This window comes from Peromyscus leucopus, chromosome 1, assembly GCF_004664715.2.
Source record: "Peromyscus leucopus breed LL Stock chromosome 1, UCI_PerLeu_2.1, whole genome shotgun sequence".
Classification (NCBI taxonomy): Eukaryota; Metazoa; Chordata; class Mammalia; order Rodentia; family Cricetidae; genus Peromyscus; species Peromyscus leucopus.
In genome coordinates this window covers 417,501-440,425 of record NC_051063.1, presented here as the reverse complement: position 1 = coordinate 440,425, position 22,925 = coordinate 417,501, and the positions used below count along the sequence as shown (strand labels likewise).

The 22,925-nt window shown below is 54.2% G+C and overlaps 1 protein-coding gene across 4 annotated transcripts in view; it reads left to right on the top strand.

Moving 5' to 3' along the window:
* Atp9a (ATPase phospholipid transporting 9A (putative)) overlaps window positions 1-22,925 on the top strand; it is a 108,833-nt gene that overhangs the window by 73,673 nt on the left and 12,235 nt on the right. For all 4 annotated transcript variants that reach the window (XM_028859026.2, XM_028859024.2, XM_028859025.1 and 1 more), the window contains exons 15-22: window positions 6,299-6,460; window positions 15,035-15,127; window positions 16,101-16,184; window positions 17,103-17,273; window positions 19,987-20,085; window positions 20,739-20,828; window positions 20,932-21,076; window positions 21,883-21,947. In XM_028859026.2, coding sequence (XP_028714859.1) covers window positions 6,299-6,460; window positions 15,035-15,127; window positions 16,101-16,184; window positions 17,103-17,273; window positions 19,987-20,085; window positions 20,739-20,828; window positions 20,932-21,076; window positions 21,883-21,947 — 909 coding nt within the window. The remainder of the gene's footprint in view (window positions 1-6,298; window positions 6,461-15,034; window positions 15,128-16,100; window positions 16,185-17,102; window positions 17,274-19,986; window positions 20,086-20,738; window positions 20,829-20,931; window positions 21,077-21,882; window positions 21,948-22,925) is intronic.

Genomic DNA, 22,925 nt, shown 5'->3' with positions numbered 1-22,925 from the left:
TTGTCTTGCCTTGCACTTTCGGCTTGGTGACAACATGGTGAACTCCAAGGAGACTTTGAGTTGGTAGAGAAGAGGCCAGCCATCTCACAGGCCTGTCGTGGCTCCGGAAGTCCTTCCCACAGTCACCCACACCCTAAATGCTTTCTTGTCCCCGAGCCCGAGTCACAGGCCCCAGGGACAATGGCAGCACAGACAGGTCACAGCTGAGCTGGGAGTAGAGTGTTGTATCAGAAAGGCTTTCTAGGGTTGTGTGCTCACCCACAGGGCGAGGCCAAAAATCAGATGTCGAGGGATTCAGGGAAAAATTCCACATCAGCTGGTTGTGGTGGTGCACCTTTAGTCCCAGCACTCTGAAGGCAGAGGCAGGCAGATCTCCAAGTTCGAGGACAGCCTGGTCAACAGAGCAAGTTCCAGGACAGCCAGGGCTACACAGTGAGACCCTGTCTCAACAAACAAGGAAACATTCCACATGAGTATTATTTATCAACCACTGAGGCAAAATCTTGGAGAGGATTCAGAAGGGGCCGGATTGTCTGAGGTGTCTGATGGGCTGGGGAGAGTTGGTAGAGTGCTTTCTATGTAAGGATGAGTTAGATTTCGGAGCCACATACGGTCAGTCAGTAAAAGAGCCAGGCACGGGGTGTGCCTGGGACTCTCCTGCGGAGGAGGAGGTCGCCAGCTCTCTGGAGCTTGTTGGCCTGGCAGCTGGGAGAATCAATGAGCTCCAGGTTCCGTGAGAGACTTTGTCTCAGGAAATAAGATGGAGAGTGACTGAAGATGACAGCTTGACATTGACCTCTAGCCTCCTCAGACCATGTGCACGTTCACTCACATCCACCTACACCTACACCCACACCCACGTGTGCACACGCACAGGAGCACGCATGTATACTGAACACACACACACCCCGTCTCTCTCTCTGGTGTTAGCTTATCCGTGCGTTATAGACTCAGGCAGTCATTTCTTCTTTTTCTGTTTTTGGTTTTGGTTTGTTTTTTGAGACAAGGTTTCTCTGTGTAGCCTTGACTATCCTGGAACTAGCTCTGTAGACCAGGCTGGCCTCAGACTCACAGGGATCTATCTGCCTGTCTCTGTCTCCTGAGTGCTGGGATTAAAGACATGCCACCACCGCCTGGCTGGGCATGTCATTTCTAAATACTCAGTACTTTAGACATGGGTTAAGGTCTGGAGGCTGAGTGATAAGTCCCTGACTCCAAAGGTAACAGGCTATTTTATTCATTGAATGCTGTCTTTAAGTTTTCCTTTGAAGCAGTGCTTTAAAAACCTCTCCATTTTTCACGAAGATAAGCTTTTATTAAAAAGGATGTAGGAATACTGTAGCAGCAGCTGGCTAAGCTGCTTCAGCTGCCCACTGGCAGTTGCCTCAGTTTACCCTGGGCCCCTGCATGCCTGCTTTATTCCTGCCAGTTCAAGCCCCGCTGACACTGGAACCTGGAACCTGCAGCCACCACGTGAGTGTGGCTGGATGCATTTCCTGAGAGAGGCAGGGACCCCTCAGGCCTGTGGTAGGTTTATAACCCTGAAAGATGGCTTTAGGCCAACTCCTCCATGAGACCCCAGGGGTTATCTTACTGAAGACCACCAAAGAGCCGGGGAGTGAAATGTCAAAGGCTGGCCCTCCAGAGCACGTGCTCTCTTGATTGACATGTCTTCTAGTCTTCGCAGCGGGAGGCTCTGAGTGTGACCTGGCCTGTTTCCCAAGCACCCCGGCCCAGGTACTAAGGAGCATTATGAAAGCTCGGCCTGGATGGCCCGACCTACAGACGGAAAGACTTGAGGGACAGCTCTTGGCGGAATGGGCGTTTAGAAGGAAATGTCTGCTCCATGAGTACCCACCCACCCCTTGGTGGAGGCACAGCAGGCTCCTGAGGCAAGACACTCTGGCCCAGGTCGGGTCCAGCCCGCTGTTCCCATATCTGCTTACCATTGGCTTTCATGAGCCTTCTCTCTCCGTGACAGATCTCACTATGTGGCCCAGGCTGGTCTCAAACTCCTGGTCCCCCTGCATCAGCTTCTGGGTGCTGAGACCACAGTGTGTGTCCACGCTCAGCACATCTCCTCTTTTTCTGAAGTGAGGGCCGGTGAAGCTGAGGGCTGAGGAGGGACTCCACCTTTTGTGGAAGTTCCTATGACAGGCAAGGAGCTGTCTTATAGCATCCTGTGTGGAAAGGCATGCACCCCTTAGAGAGCCTCCCAGCAGGACTCGAGGGGTCTTACATGCTCTCTGAGAGAGAGCTCAGAGCAAGTGCTGACAGTTGACTCATGAAGTCCCAGAGTGTGGAAGGTTCCGGAGTGAGTGGCCCTTGAGCACAGGAGGCCCTCGTGTTACGATTGCTAAGGATCTCATCTGGTCCTCTCATGGTGTCTGCCATGGAAGACAAGCTCCACAGAAGGTATTTACATACGCCCGTGCTTCACCGTTCTGGTGACATTGGTCACGTTAGCTTCCGTGACCTACAGCTGGGCTCCTCCTTCCGTGCAGTTCTGGGGGACACTTCTGTTCCGGGCTTCTTGGTTCTTTCTCCACTGAAGTCAAGAGCAGGGGTCAGAGGAGTTGGTGTTGCTCATGGAAGCCCCAAGCTACAGGCTTTCATTTTGGAGGAGAAGAAGGACTTTACACGGTGAAACAAGAGCTGTTTAAAAGTTTTTTTTTTTTTTTGTTTAGAGAGAGAGAGAGAGAGAGAGAGAGAGAAGAGAGAGAGCCGGGCGGTGGTGGCGCACGTCTTTAGTCCCAGCATTCAGGAGGCAGAGGCAGGCGGATCTCTGTGAGTTCAAGGCCAGCCTGGGCTACAGAGTGAGATCCAGGATGGCCAGGGCTACATAGTGAGACCTTGTCTCAAAAAACCAAGCTGGGGGCAGGGAGGGGGAGGGGAGGGGGGAGGAGAGGGAGAGGGAGGGGAGGGAAACCTTGAGAGATGGCTCAGTGGGTGAAGGCTTCCCACATAAGCAAGGGGACCAGAGTTCCGATCCCCACATGGGACAGGACCCAGTGTAAGGAAGGGTGGAAGTCTCAAGTCCTTCCTTCCAGCTTGGGAACACGTGTCGGGGTATGTACTTAAGTGTCAGTGTGTCAAAGTATCTCTCTCCTCCAGAGGGCGGCAAGGGAAGGCCTGCAGCGCCTCTGACCTGTCACCCTGGACAGTGGCTCTCAGCCTTCCTGAGGCTGCCGCCCTTTAACGCAGTTCCTCATGCACTGACAACTCCTTCCCCCACCCAGTCGTGGTGACCCACAGGTTGAGAACTGCTGCTCTAGAAGGTTTTTTTTTTTTTTTTTTTTTTTTTTTTTTTTTGAGACAAGGTCTCGTGTAGCCCCAGCTGGCTTGGTATTTGCCATGTAGCTGAGGAGAACCTTGAATTTCTGATCTTCCTGTCTCCACCTCCCAAGTGCTGGGATTAAAGGTATGTGTCAGCATGGTCTGTTTTACCTAGTGCAGGAGATGGAGCCCAGGCTTTGTGTATGTTATTTAAACACTGTGAACTGAGCCACACCCCAGCCTTCCATAAGCATTCTTGTTCATGCACACCCAAGAGTAAAACACACACACACACACACACACACACACACAGGGACAGACGGACGACGGACGGACGGACGGACAGGGTAGGGACATTTTGTATGGCTCTTTACTGAGTTGTCAGTTTTAAGTTTGAAAAGAAAACTTAGAAAAACAATTGAATGTCAGTGTCTTAGTCTATAACAAAATACCACGGACTGGGCCCCTCATAAACAACAGAAGTGTTGTTCTCAGGGCTCTGGAGGCTGGGCTCACAGAGCAGGGTCCTGGCAGCTTTGGTGTCTGGTGGGCTCCCCTCCTGGCTCCTACCAGACTGTCTTTTCACTGTGTCTCTCATAGTGGAATGGCGCTCTCTGGGGTCTCCGTGATCTGAGCCCCTTTCAATGACTTAGTCCCCACAAGGCCCCACCTCACCCCCAGAGGCCGCCGCACTGGGGATTAGATTTCAACATTGATGAATTTTGCATATCCAGACAGTCGTTCTTCAGCATGGAATCGTCAGGTTCAAGACTGAATGAGGGGATTTCCCAAGACTCACCATTGGGAATCCTGGAAAGATGGAGTTGAGGGTCGGAGCTTAATCCTGGTTGGCTAAGAGCATTTCCCGAAACAGGGTTGAATCATGAAAGTGACATCTTGCTAATGTCACGTTCAGTTCATCTCTGCAACAGAAACCAGGTTAGAGATCTGATATCTAACCTGGATTAAACATCCAAGTCAAGATGGCTAAAGACAGGGTTAAAAAAACTTAATAATAATAAATGAACATGTATGGGTGTTTTGCCTGCCTGTGTGCCTGTGCACTGTGTGTATGTGTGTCTGGTGCCCGAGGAGGCCGGAAGAGGGCTTCAGATCTAGACCTGGAGTTACAGATGGTTGTGGGCTGCCTTGTGGGTGCTAGGATTGAATTCGGATCCTCTGCAAGAGCATCATCCTCCCTTAACCACTGAGCATCTCTCTCCAGCCCCTAAAGATAGGATCCTGCAAATCGAGAGCGCATCTGCTTGAAGCTGCTTATTTACAGAGCCTTCAAGGGTGTCGAAAGGGACCCCAGACTGGAGGTCCAGTGTGATCCACCTTAGGGAGTGGGTCAGTCAAGGTGACATCAGGCAAGACTGAAAGAGACCTGGGAGAAGCAGAGCCAGCACCCCCGGAGAACTGTATCAGTGATGCACAGCGGTTTGCCTGCGGACCCCACCCCAGCTCTGTTCCTCACTGTATGCACTCAGGAGACTGAACTTTGAACATTGACCCCCCCCCCCCAACCAGTCTTGTGTGATCTGATCATGTCTCCCAGGGCAAGCAGGCAGGGGGAGCAGGCAGGGAGAGAAAGCAGGCAGGGGGAGCATGCAGGCAGGGAGAGCAGGCAGGCAGGGGGAGCAGGCAGGCAGGGGGAGCAAGCTTCCTTCTTCCGCACCCTTGGTACTGGCTGCCAGCAGAAGTTGTGATCCAGGTTGAAGGTGGATCTTCCACCACAAAGATCCAGATTAGAAGTGGGTCTTCTCATTTCAAACGATTAAGAAAAAAATTCCTCAGCCAGGCAGTGGTGGCACACGCCTTTGGTCCCAGCACTTCAGAGGCAGAGGCAGGCGGATCTCTGTGAGTTTGCCTCCAGCCTGGTCGACAAAGTGAGTTCCAGGACAGCCAGGGCTACACAGTAAATCCCTGTCTCAAAAACCCAAACAAATGAATGCATGATTGAATGAATGACTGAATGAATGAGTGAATTCATTCCTCACAGGTGTGCCGGCCCCCAGTTTTGGTTGATTCCAGATGTTGACAACCAAGAATAACCATCAGGCCGTACTTCCTCGGTTGCTGACTCCTCCCCCCATCTTCACAGTCCCCAGTGTGTGTTGAGCTCAGTCTCTGGCCACAGCCTGAAGAGCTTGTGGGTCATCTGGGAGAGCCTCACTGGGAACTCACCCTTAACCCCACTGTGCCCTCATAGCCATGGAAGGGGTTTTTTTCCCAGGCCCCAGAGACCAGGACTTGGTCTTTGTCCTGTCAACTTCCTAACGGTGGCAGTGGATCCCAGTGACACAGGCCTATGTGATTGAGGAGGGGCTTCTGACTGGCCTAGGACTCTCCCATGTGCCTCTTAGGAGTCTGCCAAGGTGGATCCGGCCTGCCCGAGGCTGGGGGAGACCCAAGTGGCCCTCCAGGAACAGAGCGCCCTGGACCTTCGACCTAGGCAGATGTGGGTTGCCTCCTGGCCTGGCCCCTGCCACTCCTCAGTCCCATCAGTGGTGGGCAGTTCCACGAACTTCTGGGAGTCTGTGTTCCTGGCTGTGGACCAGTCTCCTTGGCTCTGTTCTTGGGCCGGAGGGTTCATGACTGGGGCTGTGCTGTGCATTGTAATGGCCATCAGGCTTCCTGGGCTCTACCTTCAGGTGCCAGCAGCATCTCCTTCCCACAGATGCTCCAGATGTTGCTGCCAGCCCCTTCCCTTCCCACCCCCACGGTGGCGGTGTGTGTGTGTGTTACAGAGTCACCTATTAAAGACTAGACTGTGTCTGATGGAGTGTGCCTAGCTAAGGGAGAGCCAGGGGTGAGAGCTCCTAATGCCCTGCCCTTTCTTGCCGTATGGGTAGCAGGCTTGGCACAGAGCCTTCAGAGGTAACTGTGGTTACTGGGTCTCTGCCACACGCCTGTGGTGAGCATCCTGCTTTGGGGCCTGCGGGACAGTCCCTTCTGCTTCCATCTTCTCTTCCTCAGTGTCCATGTGTAGGTGTCTGATGTCTGCCTCCATTTCCTCCAGGTGGCCCTGGTCCAGTGGACCGAAAGCGTGGGATTGACCCTGGTGGGCCGTGACCAATCCTCCATGCAGCTGAGGACCCCTGGCGACCAGATCCTGAATCTCACCATCCTGCAGGTCTTTCCCTTTACTTACGAGAGCAAGCGGATGGGCATCATTGTGAGGGTGAGTGGAGTCCTCCCCGCCCCTCAGCGTCCTCCCCTGACCCTTAGCGTCCTCCCCTGCTCCGCAGAGTGTGCATCGGGGCCTTTATATCTCGCTGGGGCCTCATTACTGTCACCCAGACTAGTAAGGGAGTGTGATTCCCTGAGCAGGAAGGAAATGAGCCCAGTCAGTGGACACGCCCAGTTCAACCAGCAGGGTATGCTGAGCCTAGCTCTGAAGCAGCGAGTGTATGTCAGGAGCTCTTAGTAGATGATTTCTCATTCTCCTGCTCCTGAAAAATTACCTTTTCATTTCTTTAGCATATATGAGCAACATGTTACACTGTGTGTGCATGTGCGTGCGTGCGTGCGTGCGTGCGTGCGTGCGTGCGTGCGTGCGTGTGTGTGTGTGTGTGTGTGTGTGTGTGTGAATGAATGTCAGAGGACAACTTGAAGAGTTAGTTCTCTCCTACAGTGTAGATCCCAGGACTCAAACTCACACCATCAGATTTAGCAGGAAACACCTTAACCTTCTGAGCCATCTTGTTGGCCCTCTCACCTCTCTCTCTCCTCTCCTCTCTCTCTCTCTCTCTCTCTCTCTCTCTCTGTGTGCGTGCATTTTGCTGTGGGGAAGTTGAACCCAGGGTCTTGCACATACTAAGCAAGTCACATTCCCAGTTCCTATTCTTTAACAAAATTATTATGTGTATGTGTGCATGTCTATGTGCTGGTGCCCATGGAGGCTAGAAGAAGAAGATGATCCCCTGGAGCTGGAGTTGGGGGGGTTGTGAGCTGCCTGGCGTGGGTGCTGGGATCTGGAAAGAGCAGGGCATATTCGCCACTGCCAAGCCGTTCCTCCAGCCTGCCGCCCATATTTCACAGATAGAACTCACATAGCAGTGAGGTGTGGTGGCTCACTGCTCTCCCAGGGCTTGGGAGGCGGAAGCAGGGAGGCCACTGTAAGTTCAAGGCTAGCCTGTGCTACTGAGTGAGACCTGTCTCCAAAGAACAAAAAACACCATAAAAATATTCACAAAACATAAAATAGCCATTAAAAAATAAAACATAAAACAAACATAAACATAAACCATTCACAAAACAAAATAGCCATTAAAGAAATAACCATTTCAAAGTTGCTGTTCTGTACCTCAGGGGCTCCTGAATCTGAACACTTGGGTGGAGTTTTAGAGGCTTGTGGACGCTTTAGGAGGTGGAGCCTGGCTGGGGGAGTGGGTCCCTGGGGGCAGGTTTGAGAGTCATAGTCCAGGCCTACTTCCCCTACACTCGGGTTCCTGTGTTCCAGGCAATGTGACCAGTTGCCTCTCTTCCCTGTCACCATGCCTTCCCCCACCATGGGACCTTGTCCCTTAATCTGTGAACCAGAAGAAGCTCACCCTCCCTCTCTTCCTCCCCACTCCCTTCTTCCCGTCCCTCCCTCCCTCCCTCCCTCCCTCCCTCCCTCCCTCCCTCCCTCCCTTCTTCCCTCCCCACTCCCTTCTTCCCCTCCCTCCCTCTCCCCCCCTCCATGAAGTTGCTTCTTTTCAGGGGTCTGGTTGCAGCAAAGAGAGACCTGACTAATATACAGGTGATGAACTGGGCTGGCGCCGGCCTCGTTTGCCAACTTCCAGTACTGTGCAGACTCTGTTCATCACAGCCAGAGACTGTTGAGATGACTCAGTGGGCAGAGTGCTTGCCACCAAGCCCAAGGACCTAAGTTCGAACCCAGGACTCACACTGGGGGAAGAGAGGACAGACTCTGAGCTCCACACACATGCTGTGACCGGTGCACTCATACACACACACACACACACACACACACACACACACACACACACACACACACACACACACACACACACACACTAAGTGAAAATGTGATTGAAAAGAAGAGGCTGGAGAGATGGCTCAGAGATTAAGAGCTCTGGCTGCACTTCCAGAGGATGCAGGTTCAGCTCCCAGCTCCCACATGGTGGCTCACAGCCATTTGTTACTCTAGATCCAGGGGGTCTAGTGCCCTCTTCTGGCCTCTGAGGGCATTGCATGCATGTGGTGCACAGACAATCCATTCAGGCAAAACACCCACACACATAAAATAAAAAGGAACAAATCTTTCAAAAAGAATTAAACCCCTGCAATTATTAAGCCACCTCATCACCCCCAGCTCCTTGCTCCCACTGGTCTTCTTCCTGCCCCTGCATATTTACCTGTTCTAGACACTTCCTATAAATGGAGCGTAGTATGTGGTCTTGATCTCTTCTTCCTGCTAACAGGTTTCAAGGTGCATTCATGTCATGTGTATACCAGCCTCTCCTTCCCTTTGTGGCTGTGTGGTAGTCCACTGTATGTCTGTAGGGGTTGAATATCCTTTCTGTAGAATGTCCGTGACCAGCATGGAACATTGCATTCGATATTTGGATGATCCCCAAATCCTAACATGAAATTCTTTACACAGTGGCCTGAAGGCAATTTTAAACAGTATTTTTAGTGTCATTTTATTTTGACTATAACCTGAGTCAGGTGTGGAATTTTTCTTTTCTTTTTCTTTTTCTTTCTTTCTTCCTCCTCCTCCTCCCCCTCCTCCTTTTTTGTTTTGTTTTGTTTCAAGACAGGGTTTCTCTGTGTAGCCCTGGCTGTCCTGGACTATGTAGACCAGGCTGGCCTCAGATCTGGAGATCTGCCTGCCTCTGTCTACCAAGGGCTGGGATCAAAGGCCTGAGCCACCACTGCCTGGCAGGTGTGGTGTTTTTTACTCATGGTGATTTGTTTATGCCCAAAGGATTCTGAAGCTTTGGGGTAGGGGCTGGTTCAGTAGGTCAGGTGTTTGCCGTGCAAACATGAATACCCGAGGTGAACCCCAGAACCCACACGAAGAGGCTGGGTGTGGTGGTGTGTGCCTGCAATCCCCGTGCCAGGGAGGCAGGTGCATCGCTGGGGCTTGTGGCCGCCACAGTCAGCAGTGAGGGGCTGTGAGCATCCTGCAGGAGAGCTGCCCAAGGGATGATTGGCAGGGAGGGTGGTTCCTACAGTGAGGTAGCCACGGTGAGAGTACCGTGAGAGTAATGGTCAAGGGAAACAGCTGGGTGGGACTGATGCTGTGTCAGAGGCCGGTCTCAGTGCTTGGCATAAGCTGACTGGAGTCTGCTTACCAGAGGCTCACAAGCTAGGTGTGTGGTTTGCATTTGACAGAGAAGGAAACTGAGGCATAGAAAGACTGAAGGAATGCACCCGAGTTCACACAGGGAGGTGATGGGTCTGAGATTCACCCCCGGGCTGTCCGGCTCCCAAGTGTATGCTAGGGCTTAGATGGGATGGGGAGGATGTGGAAAAGCCCATGGCCCTGGGTCGTGATGGGGTGCTGTGTTCATTATTCATTGCTAAGAGATTACCTCACACAGTGGTCTCTAACCATGTCTGTGGACCAGGAGTCTGGGTGTGGCTTGGGTGTCTGGTTCAGTGTCTCCCCAGGATCTCCTGAGACAATGTTCACTTACCCACAGCTTCAGTGGGCTGCAGGACAGCTGGACAGAGGCCACCTCAGCTACTGCTCTGTGGGTCTCTCCCTGGGCTAGCCTCATGTCAGCTGGGTTTACCCTAGTGAGAGTGTGAGCAAGCTGGAAGCTGCCTTCAGGAACCAGCCTCCTAGGAGTCGGGCCCAATTAGCCTTGTTCTGTTTTCAGGAGTGAGCTGTTGGGTCCAGCACATCTTGGGGTGGGGTGGGGGTGGGGATAACGCTGCCTCCATCCAGGGACTGTGGTGGTGGCTCCATGAACTTGCTGCTCTGAAGACCCAGTGGCAGGCTGGGAGTGTGCTCTGAAACTTCCCATCTGAGTTGGGACTTTGTGACCCTGTGGGACACATGTCCTTGGCAGATGTCAACTGGGGAGGGAGCCTCTCCCTTCCACACAGCTGCAGCTTTTCCTACAGGCTGCACCTGGCCTGACCCTTGGCTCTAGCCAATCCAGGGCACATCTGAGCACAGGGCTATCAGCGACATAACTCCCTCGGGTGGGTGTTTCCTGGAGTTAGTCAGCATCGTCCGCAGAATCACTCTTACTTGGTTCCAGCCATTATTGTTTAAGTTCTAGGGCCGTGGACTCTGCTGAGGCCATTTGAGAGCTGAGTCATCCGAGAGTCCCCCAGGCCCGGCTTTGAGAATGAACGGAACCACACACGCCACCCTTCCTTTAGCTGTGAAGGGATCTCCTTCCCAGACATGCGTCATGTTTTGTGAGAAGCAGCTCTGCGTCTTCCCACACAAGGTGGCTGGAGTACAGAGTGCTGTTGGCTTAGTGAGTCTGCTTTCACTTAAGGCTAGCACGCCCCCACCCTGCCCAGTTGTTTATTATTATTGTTATTTTAATCAGCATTCAGCTTTCACAGTTAAGAGTCATGAGAAGGGAAATGAAGCCTGGCACGGTGGCTCACACCATTAATCTAGCACTTCAGAGACTGGGGCAGGATGGTTGCCGTGAGTTGGGGGCCAGCATTTGCCCCGCCAAGGACCCTTCATTTCAGTCTTTCTTCTAAGCATGTGGGTGTAAATATTTATGTACATTTTATAAACGTACCCTCTGACTTCATTTTAAGTTAACTTCCCCTGTGTGGGTGTGCATGCACACGCGTGTGCCTATGCACACACATGCCTGTCTGCCTGCCTACGTGTAGATACTCAATGGACGTTTTCTTACACCATCAAGACATGGTTTTGCTGATTTTGATGTGTGTGTGGTGTTCTGATGGAAAATATCCCATTTCATTCACTTCTTTTGATTTTTTAAAAAAATTACATGTATGCGTGCACTTGTGTTCTAGATCCTTTAAAAATTTTAAAAAGATTTATTTATTTTATATGTATGAGTGTTTCGCTTGTACGTATGTAATATGCACCACATGCCTGGTGTCCTCGGAGCCTATAAGGTGGCATTGGATCCCCTGGAAGTGGAGTTACAGACAGTTGTGAGCCACCAGGTGGTTGCTGGGAATTGAACTCAGGACCTCTGGAAAAGCAGCCAGTGCTCTTAACCTCTGAGCCATCTCTCCAGCCTGTGTGTTCTATTCTTAACTGTGAATACTGATTCTTTTAAAACTTCACAGCGCACCTCAGAGGACGGTTTGTGCAAGCTGGTTCTCTCTTTCCACCATGTGGGGTTCAGGGATCAAACTCCTCAGACTCGGTAGCCAGTGCCTTTACCCACTGAGCCCTCTTGCAGGCCCCCCTTCTCTTCTGAATGGGCGGTTTCTCATTTTGGGTTATTAATAGTAATGCCGACAGTGTACATCTTCTCAGGGCTCCCTTAGGTATGTGGGAAGTGCCACTGGTGAGCCGACTTCCCACCTCTGCCTGCCTGTCCCCTCTGTCTCCGGTGTGTCCCGGGCTTTGAGATGGCTTTTTACTTTGTGCCAGCCTCACCACACTCCCCGGCTCGGCGACTCTCACTGTCACATTTGAAAGGTGAGACCTTTGTAGCTGTCACAGTCTGAGACTGGGGGTGCTGGTGGCGTCCAGTGGGGTGCCCCTGTGATGGACAGACTGTCCATGTGTGTTTGCTGTGCAGAACTGAGAAGCTGTGCTCCTGTGCTGGAGTGGTGGCCCATTGTATGCACATGACTGTCCCGTTGCCCATTGTGGACAGGTTTCATTCAGTTCTTTGGCTTTGTTTCTTTCCCAGGGGTCAGAGGGCATTTGAGACAAGGTCTCAGTCTGGAACCCTGGCACTCACAGCAGCCACCCTGCATCAGCCTCCCACCTCCAGGTGCTAGAACTACGTGCACACGCCACCGCATGCCACCTCTGCTGGGTTTGGCTGTCACTGTCTGCCCTTCCCGTAGACTGCATCCAGCCTTTACACTGGTGTGAGTGAGCTCACGGTATGCTCACAGCCTGTCCCCACCCCCAGCTCTTTTCCTTCTCTGTCTGAGAGCCTGCCTCCTAAGGGGTCTGGTGAGGTCAGAGAAGCCTGTTGCCCCAGGACATTTGTGCGCATCTTTCTGAAGGAACTGTGTATCTCACCTTGTACAAGATGTTCCACTACGCTCCCTGCTTCCCGCGTGGGGTAGTGAGTGGGATTGAATCCTGCTAGAGATCACACACCATTGTCCTTGAATTAATGAGCCTGTCATCAGGTGCCAGACCCAGACTGCAAGGGGACAAGAGGACAGGCCACACCTCTTCCAGCCCATCTCTATGGGTTTCTGGTGTCATGTCCCCATGATATGGGAACACAGTAAACTGGGGGTGAACTGGGTGGGAGGATGACTCACACACAGGAGATAACGGCCGGCCGCAGTATTTATGTTGGATGGGATGGTGGAGCTGGCCAGAGCCCTCTGGTAGAGGAAGTCGGGTGGAGGCAATCCTTCCTGCAGCCATGGATTTAAGCACCACTTTCGGGAAGGGGCAAGGGATTAAAAACCCGATGCTTTTGTGTTCTTTTGGCCCGAGGGCTGTCCTTCCTGGGAAGAGCGTGCGTTTGACCGTTCCCAAAGTGTAGGTGCTTCTGCTTGGCCGGGGGAGAGATTGAGTCAGTGTGTTGCTCCAAGAGCTGGACTGTGGTTGAACCGTACCCTTTGTTAGCTTTGGGAGCTCATCTTCGTGTGTGTGTGTGTGTGTGTGTGTGTGTGTGTGTGTGTGTGTGTGTACATGTGCATGCATTACACATGTGCATGCATTCATGCAGAGGCCCTAGACTGACTTTCAGCATCTTCTTCTTTTGCTCTCTACCTTATGTTTTGAGACAGGGTCTCTCACTGAACCTGGAACTCCTTTCAATTCAGTTGACTGGTCAGCAGGCTGCAGACTGATTCTGCCTCTCCAGTGCTCGCTGTCATGTCCAGCACACACACGCGCGCGCGCACACACACACACACTCACATGCACACACACGCGCGCGCGCGCACACACACACACACTCACATGCACACACACACTCACATGCACACACACACTCACATGCACACACGCGCACACACACGCGCACACACATGCACGCATGCACGCGCACACGCGCACACACACACACACAGTGGAGATCTGAACTCTGGTCTGGTCCTCATGGTGTGGTAAGCCCCTTACCCACGGAGCCGTCTCCAACTCCTCTAATTCACAGTCAGAGGCAACTTTCTAGGCAGTTCTCTGGGCCTTCAGAGTAGTAAACGATATGCACAAGGCTTTGACCACCCTCCCCCCCCTTCATCAGTGTCACCTACCCTCTCTTTGGAGGCTTGGGGACCCGCTGTCCTCCAGCATTCCTCAGAGTCTGTGTCTCAGCCTCTGCACTGTCGAGGGATGGAGCCCAGTGATGAAGTCTTGCTTGTGTGCCACCCTGGGTATTCTGGGATGCATGGTAGCACCCATGGCCTCTCTGAAGCCGCTTCTCAGAGTTGTGACAGCTGACAGTCTGTCCAGGGTCGCCTGTTGCAGATCTGGGACTGAGCCTTCTCTGCACAGAGCAGGCTGGAGGGACTCAGGGCACACCTAACCATCAGGAGTCCCAAATGCCACGTTCCATGTGAGGCCACGTCCCACGCAGCAGTGACCTTACACAGGGATGTGTAGCACTTCCTGTTTGACAGATGAGGAAACTGAGGCAGAGAGGAGATAGTTTGCCCGGTGCTCCTGGTTAAGAACTGGTACCAGGCCGAGTGTTTGATGCCTATCAGGTCAGAGGAACTAAAATATGAGAGGTCATTGGCTCTCTGTGTACACCTTCTCATGCAGCACTCGGCGGTGATGCGGGTGTGTCCAGCCTGTGGCCTTCGGGCCACACAAGTCTCAGGTTAGCTCAGAATGTGACCTGACCCAGCCTTGGATGACAGTCTCAGTGTGGAAAGATTGGATGTCTCCCAGAGGACGCTCACTAGTGTTCGGAGAGATTGTGGGCTGTCACCGTGGGGCCACTCCGGGCCTCTGGTGGGTGGAGGCCCCGTCACTGTTGACGGTCCTGTAAGGTGCAGGGCAGCCCCGCAGCGGAGTGTCTGGCCCAGATGTGAGCAGTGCCGAGACGTGGAGAACCAGACGCCGTTGCTGTCTTCCTGTTGTTTATGGAGCACAGTTGGCCACCGCGCCGGCACAGCCCACGGGTACAGTTGAAACAAGCTGCTGCGTGCGGGCAGTTCCAGTCGGAATGGCCACAGCTCCCAAACAAAAGTCTCGGCTCTTTGATCTTGCTTTATCCTTTAACAATTTTCCGAATGCTCCGAGCTGAGCTTTCTCCTGCCTGCTGTGGCCTTTGCCCCAGAGCTGCCCCCCCCCCCATTGTTTTATCTTTGGCCAAGTGTGAAAGCACCGGGAGGCTGGAGAGACGGCACAGCAGTTAAGAACACTGGCTTCTCCTTCAGAGGACACGGGTTCAACTCCCAGCACTTACATGTAGCTCACAACCATTTGTGACTCCAGTTCCAGGGGATCCAGTGTCCTCTTCTGGTCTCTAAGGGCATACACATATAAATAAATTATATATTATTATAATTTATTTATATGTATAAATATAAATAAAAGTTTAAAAGCACTGGGCTCCTGCTGTCTGTCACAGGAAGCCAGTCAGGCCTGGGACTGGTGTTCCCCTGCAGGGTCATCACTTCCCGTCCCTCTTTCCAGGATGAGTCCACGGGGGAAATCACGTTCTACATGAAGGGCGCGGACGTTGTCATGGCTGGCATTGTCCAGTATAACGATTGGCTGGAGGAAGAGGTGAGCCTGGGGTAGAGAGTAGAGGTGGGGCCTGGGAGTGTGCACTGCAGCCTTGCAGGGGGAGGCCTTGCAGGGGGAGGCCTTGCAGGGGGAGGCCTTGCAGGGGGAGGCCTTGCAGGGGGAGGCCTTGCAGGGGGAGGCCTTGCAGGGGGAGGCCTTGCAGCGGGGAGGCCTTCATCCAAGCAGTGGGAGAGGACAGACAAGATGAAGTCTCCATCTTTGGTGTCTAATCCCAGAAACAGCATTCCTCCCGTATCTGTGTGTTGGGAACAAGTCACAGGTGCAGCCCATACTCAAGGGGAAGGTGATTGTGCAGGGGAGTTCCAGGAGGTGAAGATCATGGGGACCACAAACCCCAGCTAGCCGGTGGACAGTTAGCTCCCGGCTAACCGGTGGACAGTTAGCTCCCGGCTAACCGGTGGACAGCTAGCCCCGAGGGAAGAGTTCTGGTTGATGGTAGCAGGCCAGACCTCCCCTTCAGGCAGGTGGGTGCTCACATCCGCCATTCAGACCAGATGCCCACAGGGCCAGGCGGGGCACACAGATGAGTGGCAGGCCTGGGTGTGTCTTTCTCTTGGGGTTGCACTTTGGCACATTCAGCCTGTTGAAATATTCCGTGGCACCAGTGTTTGGGGGTGCACACAGGAGCAGGACCGCCTAGCCATGGTGGATGGTGGTTATCCCCAAGCACACCCCGTTTTGTTCACTGAGCCAGCCAGCCCTGCTCACGTGTAACCTCACAGTGTGGATTCGGACTTTGTAACACACTGTGCCGTCCAGAGAAACCCATGTGTGCTGGGCCCAGCCTCCAGCCCCCGACGGCAGCTCCGGCTAGCAGCTTGGCTCTGGGGACCGTAGCTCTGGGGAAGCAGTCTTCTTCCCTGCCGTCTTCCCTGGCCCTTCGGCTTCCGCTGGGGCAGTCTTAGACCTGGGCCTGAGCAGAGTTCCCCGGTGATCTCTGTCTGCTTTGCAGTGTGGCAACATGGCCCGGGAGGGGCTGCGGGTGCTCGTGGTGGCCAAGAAGTCCCTCACAGAGGAGCAGTACCAAGACTTTGAAGTAAGTGGCACGTGACCTTTGCCCTGCGTCCCTGACCCATCTTCTCAGTCACTTCCCCTGGGAACACACCTCCGTGCTCATTCCACTCTGGCCATCTCGGCCTTTTGGAGCACACCAGTTTCCCTGTTAGCACAGGGCCTTTGCACGTGCCCTGTGCTCTGCCTGGCACTCACTCCAGTGCCCACCTCCTCACTTCATGTTCACATGTTGCCTCTCCAAGAAGCCTCCCCACACTACCTGTCTCTTTCCAGTCATCTCCCATATGACTTACCTTCTTTGTCACCTGCTTTAGGAAGATTTGAAATAAATCACTTCTGTTCCACACCTCTCCTCCATCTCTCTCTGTCTCATTGCTGTTTTGAGACGAGGCTTTGCTTATAGCCCAGGCTTGCCTGGAATCCTCCTGCCTCAGCTTCCTGAGTGATGAGGTGACCGACATGAGGCACCCAGGTATTTTTGAGCTATAAAATAGGTTAGAGTTGTGCTCCATCTCCCTGTGGTTCTCTCATCCCATTGATTGTATTCCCAGTGGAAGGACTTTGTCTGGCTAATGCCCGTGTCCCTGGCGCCTGGCACAAGGCTGACATGCAAAAGTGCCAGGGTGCATGCAGTTTAGGGACAGGTTTCTAGGGTCCTTGCCAGCCCCCTGCAGTTGGCTTGGTCCAGATGTGCCCGTGTGTTTGTAAGACTCCAGCCATCAGGTTCTTCCAAGGGTCCCTGCTGTGACTGTTCACACGGTTCCACCAGGGGGATCCAGGCTTCCCTTGGGTGCACTGCCCAGATACAGAGGGAATGAACAGGTCGGGTTGGAGTCAGTCGTCTTCAGAAGTGGGGTTCAGGAGGCCCAGCCGCCCCGGGCAGTGTGGCGGGGTGGCGGCCTCACCTCTCTGCCCCCCATGTGTCTCTGTCATGTTCCAGGCCCGCTATGTCCAGGCCAAGCTGAGTGTGCATGACCGTTCGCTCAAGGTGGCCACGGTGATCGAGAGCCTGGAGATGGAGATGGAGCTGCTGTGTCTGACCGGTGTAGAGGACCAGCTGCAGGCCGACGTCAGGCCCACACTGGAGACGCTGCGCAACGCTGGCATCAAGGTAGGGCTGCTGGAGAGACAGCCCGGGCAGTGACAAGACCGTCAGGGCGACATCGAGGGGGTCAGGCTGGGCGAGATGCCGTACCCTTGTAATCTCGGCGCGTGGGAGTCGGTGATAGGATCTCAAGTTTAGGGCCAGCCTGGGGTATGGCGAGCCTGTTCAAAAAGGGAAGAAATGAAAGAAGAGAAGAAGTGGAAGGAGGAAGGGAAGCCAGAGTGCCCCGCTTCAGACGGGCTGGCTCGGGAAAACCTCTTCAGCGGCTGTACTTCTCCTGGCTGCCTCCTCAGAGGACGGGTGCCAAGGTCAGGGGCGCGTGTCTCCCAGTCACGCAGGGCAGCCCTGTGTGCAGCTGCACAGTGTGATTCGATTGAGTGCCTGGCCCAGTGAGAAAGGGATGACCACCCCGTGAGGGTGGGGGTGGGGGTAGGGGTGGAGGTGAGGGGCGAGAGCAGAGAAGCTTATGTATTAATCTGCTGTTGGAGTGGGAACAATCCAGCAGTGCTCTGCAGGGCCAGTAGAGGGCGTCTGAGGACCAGTGAGACACGATTCTGAAGACTGAGGGCCTGTGTGTGTAGCCCAGGCTGTCCACCAACTCCTGATCCTCCTGCTTTCACCTCCTGAGTGCTGGGATTACAGATGCGTTTCTGTTTTTTATGCAGTGCTGGGGATGGGACCCAGAGCTCTATGCATGCCAAGAGATCCTTCTACCACTGAGCACTGCCCTGTTCTTTTCAACCTGTGCGTGCGTGTGTGCATGTGTGTGTGTGTCTGTGTGTCTGTCTGTCTGTCTGTCTCTGTTTCTCTCGCTCTCTCTCTCTGTGTAGATAGAGGAGGACGTCAAGTGTCTTTGTCTTTTTCCACTTTATATCCTTGAGACAGGGTCTCTCACTGAACCTGGAGCGAGGCTGCTGGCTGCCCGTGAGCCCAGTGCCCCTCCTGTCCCTGCCGTTCCCTGCCCCCAGCACTGAGGCTGTAGACATGCACGGCTCTGTGTGCACGGCTCTGCGTGGCTTCCTACATGGGTGCTGAAGATTGAAACTCGGGTGTTTGTGCCGATACACAGCCAGCTGCCCTTACCTGCTCAGCTGTTGGCTCAGCCTGTCAGTGCACACAGCTCAGGAGACGGATGCGGCTACTACCTGTGGCTACACAGTCAGCTTTCTGTGAGGTTTAGGCGTGTGCTCTAACGGGCGAAGCACAGCACATGAGCGTATGTTGTTTAGCATGTTCAGTTAGTGTCATATGTGACTGACGGCGTACGCCCGCCACAGGCCTAGCTGCCCATTGGAGTGTGCTGGGTGCTGACATCACACGGGCTGGGTGCGGTTAGGTGCCGGGAGAGTCTCAGCTCCGTCGTGGTCTCAGGATCACTGTCCTTATGGGCTCTGCCCTCCTCCAGCACACTAATGCGGCCACAGCTGCCGCCTTCACAGACTCCCGCTGACTGCTCCTGCAGAAGCCCGGGTTCAGGTCCTAGTAATAACCACATGGCAGTTTACCTGCAGTTCCAGGGGACTTCATGGGCACCAGGCATGCACTAGTGCATAGACCTAACATAGGCATTAGTCATACACAGTAATCTTCAGAAGAGGGACAGGTGAGGAGATGGCAGAAACCCACAATGACAAGTGAACACGGGGTGGCAGGCAGGGCCCCCACGGTGTGTGTCTCCCTGTGGATCAGCACCTACGCACGGCCTTGCAGGTTCCTCATAAGGAAGTGGGCAGCAGGACCACGGGGGACCCCTGTGGCAGGCTGTCACTGCCACACTGGGGTGTGTAAGCCCTGCCCTTCCAGGGCTGTGGAGTCCTACTCTGTGGTCAGATTTGCCCCCAGGTCCTCCTTGACGATCCCATCCCCGGATGGGTCTTGTTGATACAGTGTGGACGGGGTTTCCCTGTCCTGTTCCTGTTAGAGGCAGGAAGAGGGGAGGGAGGCGGGCAGCCTCTTGGGTCATGAGGTCTGGGGTGCAGGCTTACTCCAGTCTTTGGACAGACCCAGGACCTGAGCCAAGAAAGCTGGTCACGCGTTGCAGCCTCTCAGCCTGTGAGGCGAAGCAGCTGGCAGTGAGCCTCAGGGTCTTAGGTACCACCTCTGGGTCGCTCCTGTCGTCCTGTGAGAGACAGCCCCATCTGTGGCTCCCAGAACTTAGGGCTCTCTGCCCACTGCTCACTGCCGTTCTTTCCTGGCACCAAGCCAGTCACCGGGTGGCGCGCCGTTGCCTGTTCTGCTTTCTGAGGTAGTCTCTGGAGATGCAGCCCAGGCTGGTCTTGATCTCACAACCCTTCTGCCTCAGTCCTGACTGCTGGGATTACAAGCATGTGTCACCGTATCTGCTTAGGGTTCATTTTTATTTTATTGTTTTTTTTTGGGGGGAGGAGTGTGGGTCTTGATCTGTAGCCCAGGATAGCCCCCAGTTCACAGCAATCCTCCCGCTCCCGCCTCCTGAGCACTGGGATTACAGTTGTGTCCCACCACACCCCATTCAGACTGACTCTTGGTAAACAGTGGATTCTGCTCTCTATTAGTAGCCGCTAAGCCCCGTGCGGGCTATCCTTGGGAATCACAGGGACTTTCCCTGTGCGGGCTATCCTTGGGAATCACAGGGACTCCGAGTCTCAGGAGGGTTGATGTTTTGGAGAGTCTCCCTGCCCCAGGCACAGGCCGTCTACAGAACCCGACACCCAGGACTGTTTCCCTGCCGTGATTTCAGGTTTGGATGCTGACGGGGGACAAGCTGGAGACAGCCACGTGCACAGCCAAGAACGCACATCTGGTGACCAGAAACCAGGACATTCATGTTTTCCGGCTGGTAACGCATCGTGTTGGGGCCGTGAGGGGTGGTGCTTGCGTTTGTCCTGTAACCTCTGGACCGGGGTTGGGGGGGGAGGGCAGCCGTTGGTGACCTCAGGTGGTTGTATAGGTTGCTGAAGGGCTAGGGCACCCAGCTCAGCACCCCCTTCAGCCAGTGTCAAGGAACTCCACCACAGCCTTGACCTCATCCTGTGCTCTGGCCCTTTCGGGTGGTTGTGCTCTCCTTCGGGAAAGTTAGGCACTGTGGCTACTTTTGGCGTTGCCAACAGCCAAGCATGGCACACAAAGCCGATAGCAGCACCTACCGAGAACGGTGGTATAGATGCCGGCCCCCGGGCTGCCCCCGGGGCTCTGGTGACACCGCTTCAGGCCGACGAGCCCCCCAGCCTCGGTCTCCTGGGGTGCATTATTGAGTGATGTGAGAGGTCCTCACGGTGCCCGTCCCATCCTGACGGTGACGGTTTTAGTCCTGGGGACGTGGAAAGGGATGAGTGTCCTACACACAGTCTCCGGGTCCACAGCAGCCTGTAGCTAAAGGCTGGTGCCGGGAGGGGAAGGGCATCGTCTCCCCAAGCTCCAGGAGGCCGGTGTTCATCATGCTGTCTGCCGTTTCCAGAGGGCCAGGCCTTCTCCACCTCTGTCCCCTTTCAGGTGACCAACCGTGGGGAGGCACACCTCGAGCTCAATGCCTTCCGCAGGAAGCATGACTGTGCCCTGGTCATCTCTGGAGACTCTCTGGAGGTCAGTGCAGGGGACTTCTGGGCAGGGCACGTCTTCCTGCTGTGGGCTGCAGGGAGGTGGTGGGATTGGCTGATGCTGCGCGCCTCCCCCTCCCCCACCCCAGGTCTGCCTCAAGTACTATGAGTACGAGTTCATGGAGCTGGCCTGCCAGTGCCCAGCTGTCGTGTGCTGCCGCTGTGCCCCTACCCAGAAGGCCCAGATCGTGCGGCTGCTCCAGGAACGCACAGGGAAGCTCACCTGTGCCGTAGGTGAGTAAGGAGGGTGCGGGACGGTGGTCGGACCTGCGTGGGTGGTAGCAGTCAGCGGCCCCCGGCTGCTTGCATTCTGCCCTGCAGATGCTCTGGCCTGACTTCACAAGGACCTCTGAGTGCTGCTGCGGTGTGCTCAGACTCCCCAGGCCTCGGCTCGGGCCGTGACTGCTTTCCTTCCTGTGGACGCTAGCTTCCCCTCTGTTCCCGCTGCCCGTTTGTCCCTTGAGAGAGAGGACACACACAGGCCCAAAGGGAAGGGCCTTCTCTTCCTTGCATGTGGCTGATGGCCTCGACATTCCAGGGAGTTGAAGACCCTGTGCTGAGGTTCAGATCTGGGTTCAGATCTCTCAACCCGATGGTCACTGACTCGTTGTCATGGGTGGCTCCCTCTCCCTCTTGGGCCTTCATTTGCACCTCAGCAGGATGGGGACAGTGTGGCCTCCTTGCCTAGGTGCCCAAGGACTAAAGTGTGAGGTGTGCTGGCCACAGTGTACTGAGGATGCCCGTGTCCTGCGGGGTGTTGCCATGGCAGCAGCAGCTCTGCATACCCGGCTTGAGAGGAGGCTGTAGATGCAGCCACTGCGACAGCTCAGGACCGCGACAGCTCAGCACTTGACCCTGGCGGGCCACCTGGTCTCCAGTGCCATCGGCGGCCTCTTTTGCGGGTGGCTGGATAGGTTGGGTTGGAGAGTCCACACCCAGTGAGAAGCCCGGCATGGATTGTCACTCTGCGAACGTCGTGTGTGAGCCGGCTCTCTCCTGTCCCCACCTTCCTACCTGTCTTTGGTCTGTGTGCTCCGTAGGTGATGGAGGCAATGACGTCAGCATGATCCAGGAATCTGACTGTGGTGTGGGCGTGGAGGGCAAGGTGAGTGTGTGTGTGCACAGAAGAGTTTCTAGTTCTTTCTCTTTTTGTTTCCTTTCTTTTCTTCCCCCCCTCCCCTTCCCTCCCTTCCTCCCTCCCTCCTTCCTTCTCTCCCTCTCCTTCTCCTTCTCTGTCTCTGTCTCTCTCTTGTCTCATGTTTCCCAGGCTGGTCTGGAACTTGATTCACAGCCGAGGATGGCCCTGAACCTGATCTTCCTGCCTCCTTGAGGCCTGTACCACACTCACTGTGCGTGTGCTTCTGGGTGAGACTTTGTATCCGGAATCTGTGCAGATTCCTTTAAGTGTAGGTTTTAAGAAGCACAGTTGGCAGCTGTGGTGGCTCACGCCTCGAATTCCAGTGCTCATGTGGAAGTAGATGCAAGAGGGTTGTGTAGTTCCAACCAGCCACAGCTCACAGAGTAAGACCCTGTCTCAGAAAACCAAAAAGATGGCAGGGATTGGGAGGCATGGACTAGGGAGGTGCTCAGTGATTAGGCGTGTGCTGCGGTTGTAGGGGACTGGAGTTTGGTGCCCAGGACCACATCCAGCAGCTCACACCCACAGGCGCTTGTAACTCCAGCTCTGTGGGATCTGGAGCCCTCTTCGGGCCTCCTGGGCACATGCGTTCTTATGTACATACCCACCCCATACACAGACACACAGAATTAAAACATCTTTAAAGAATGCCGAGTTTAACAGAATCCTTTTATAGGCTGCTATAAACAAATAAGATGTCTTTCCTTCCGTGACACACTCATCATGATTCCTTTGGGGTTTAGCATGTAAAAGTCGTAAGTGCTCACCACGGCAAACATAAGTAATTTAAGTCGCGCCCACCCTGCTTCTTAGCTGCACCAAACTAGTAACACTGGGTAGTCTTCCGAAATTGCTTTCTGTGCATTATGGTTTTGGGGGTGTGTGCTTTTGTTATAGATACCATCCACACATATTTTATCCATGTATATATATTATTTTCATGTA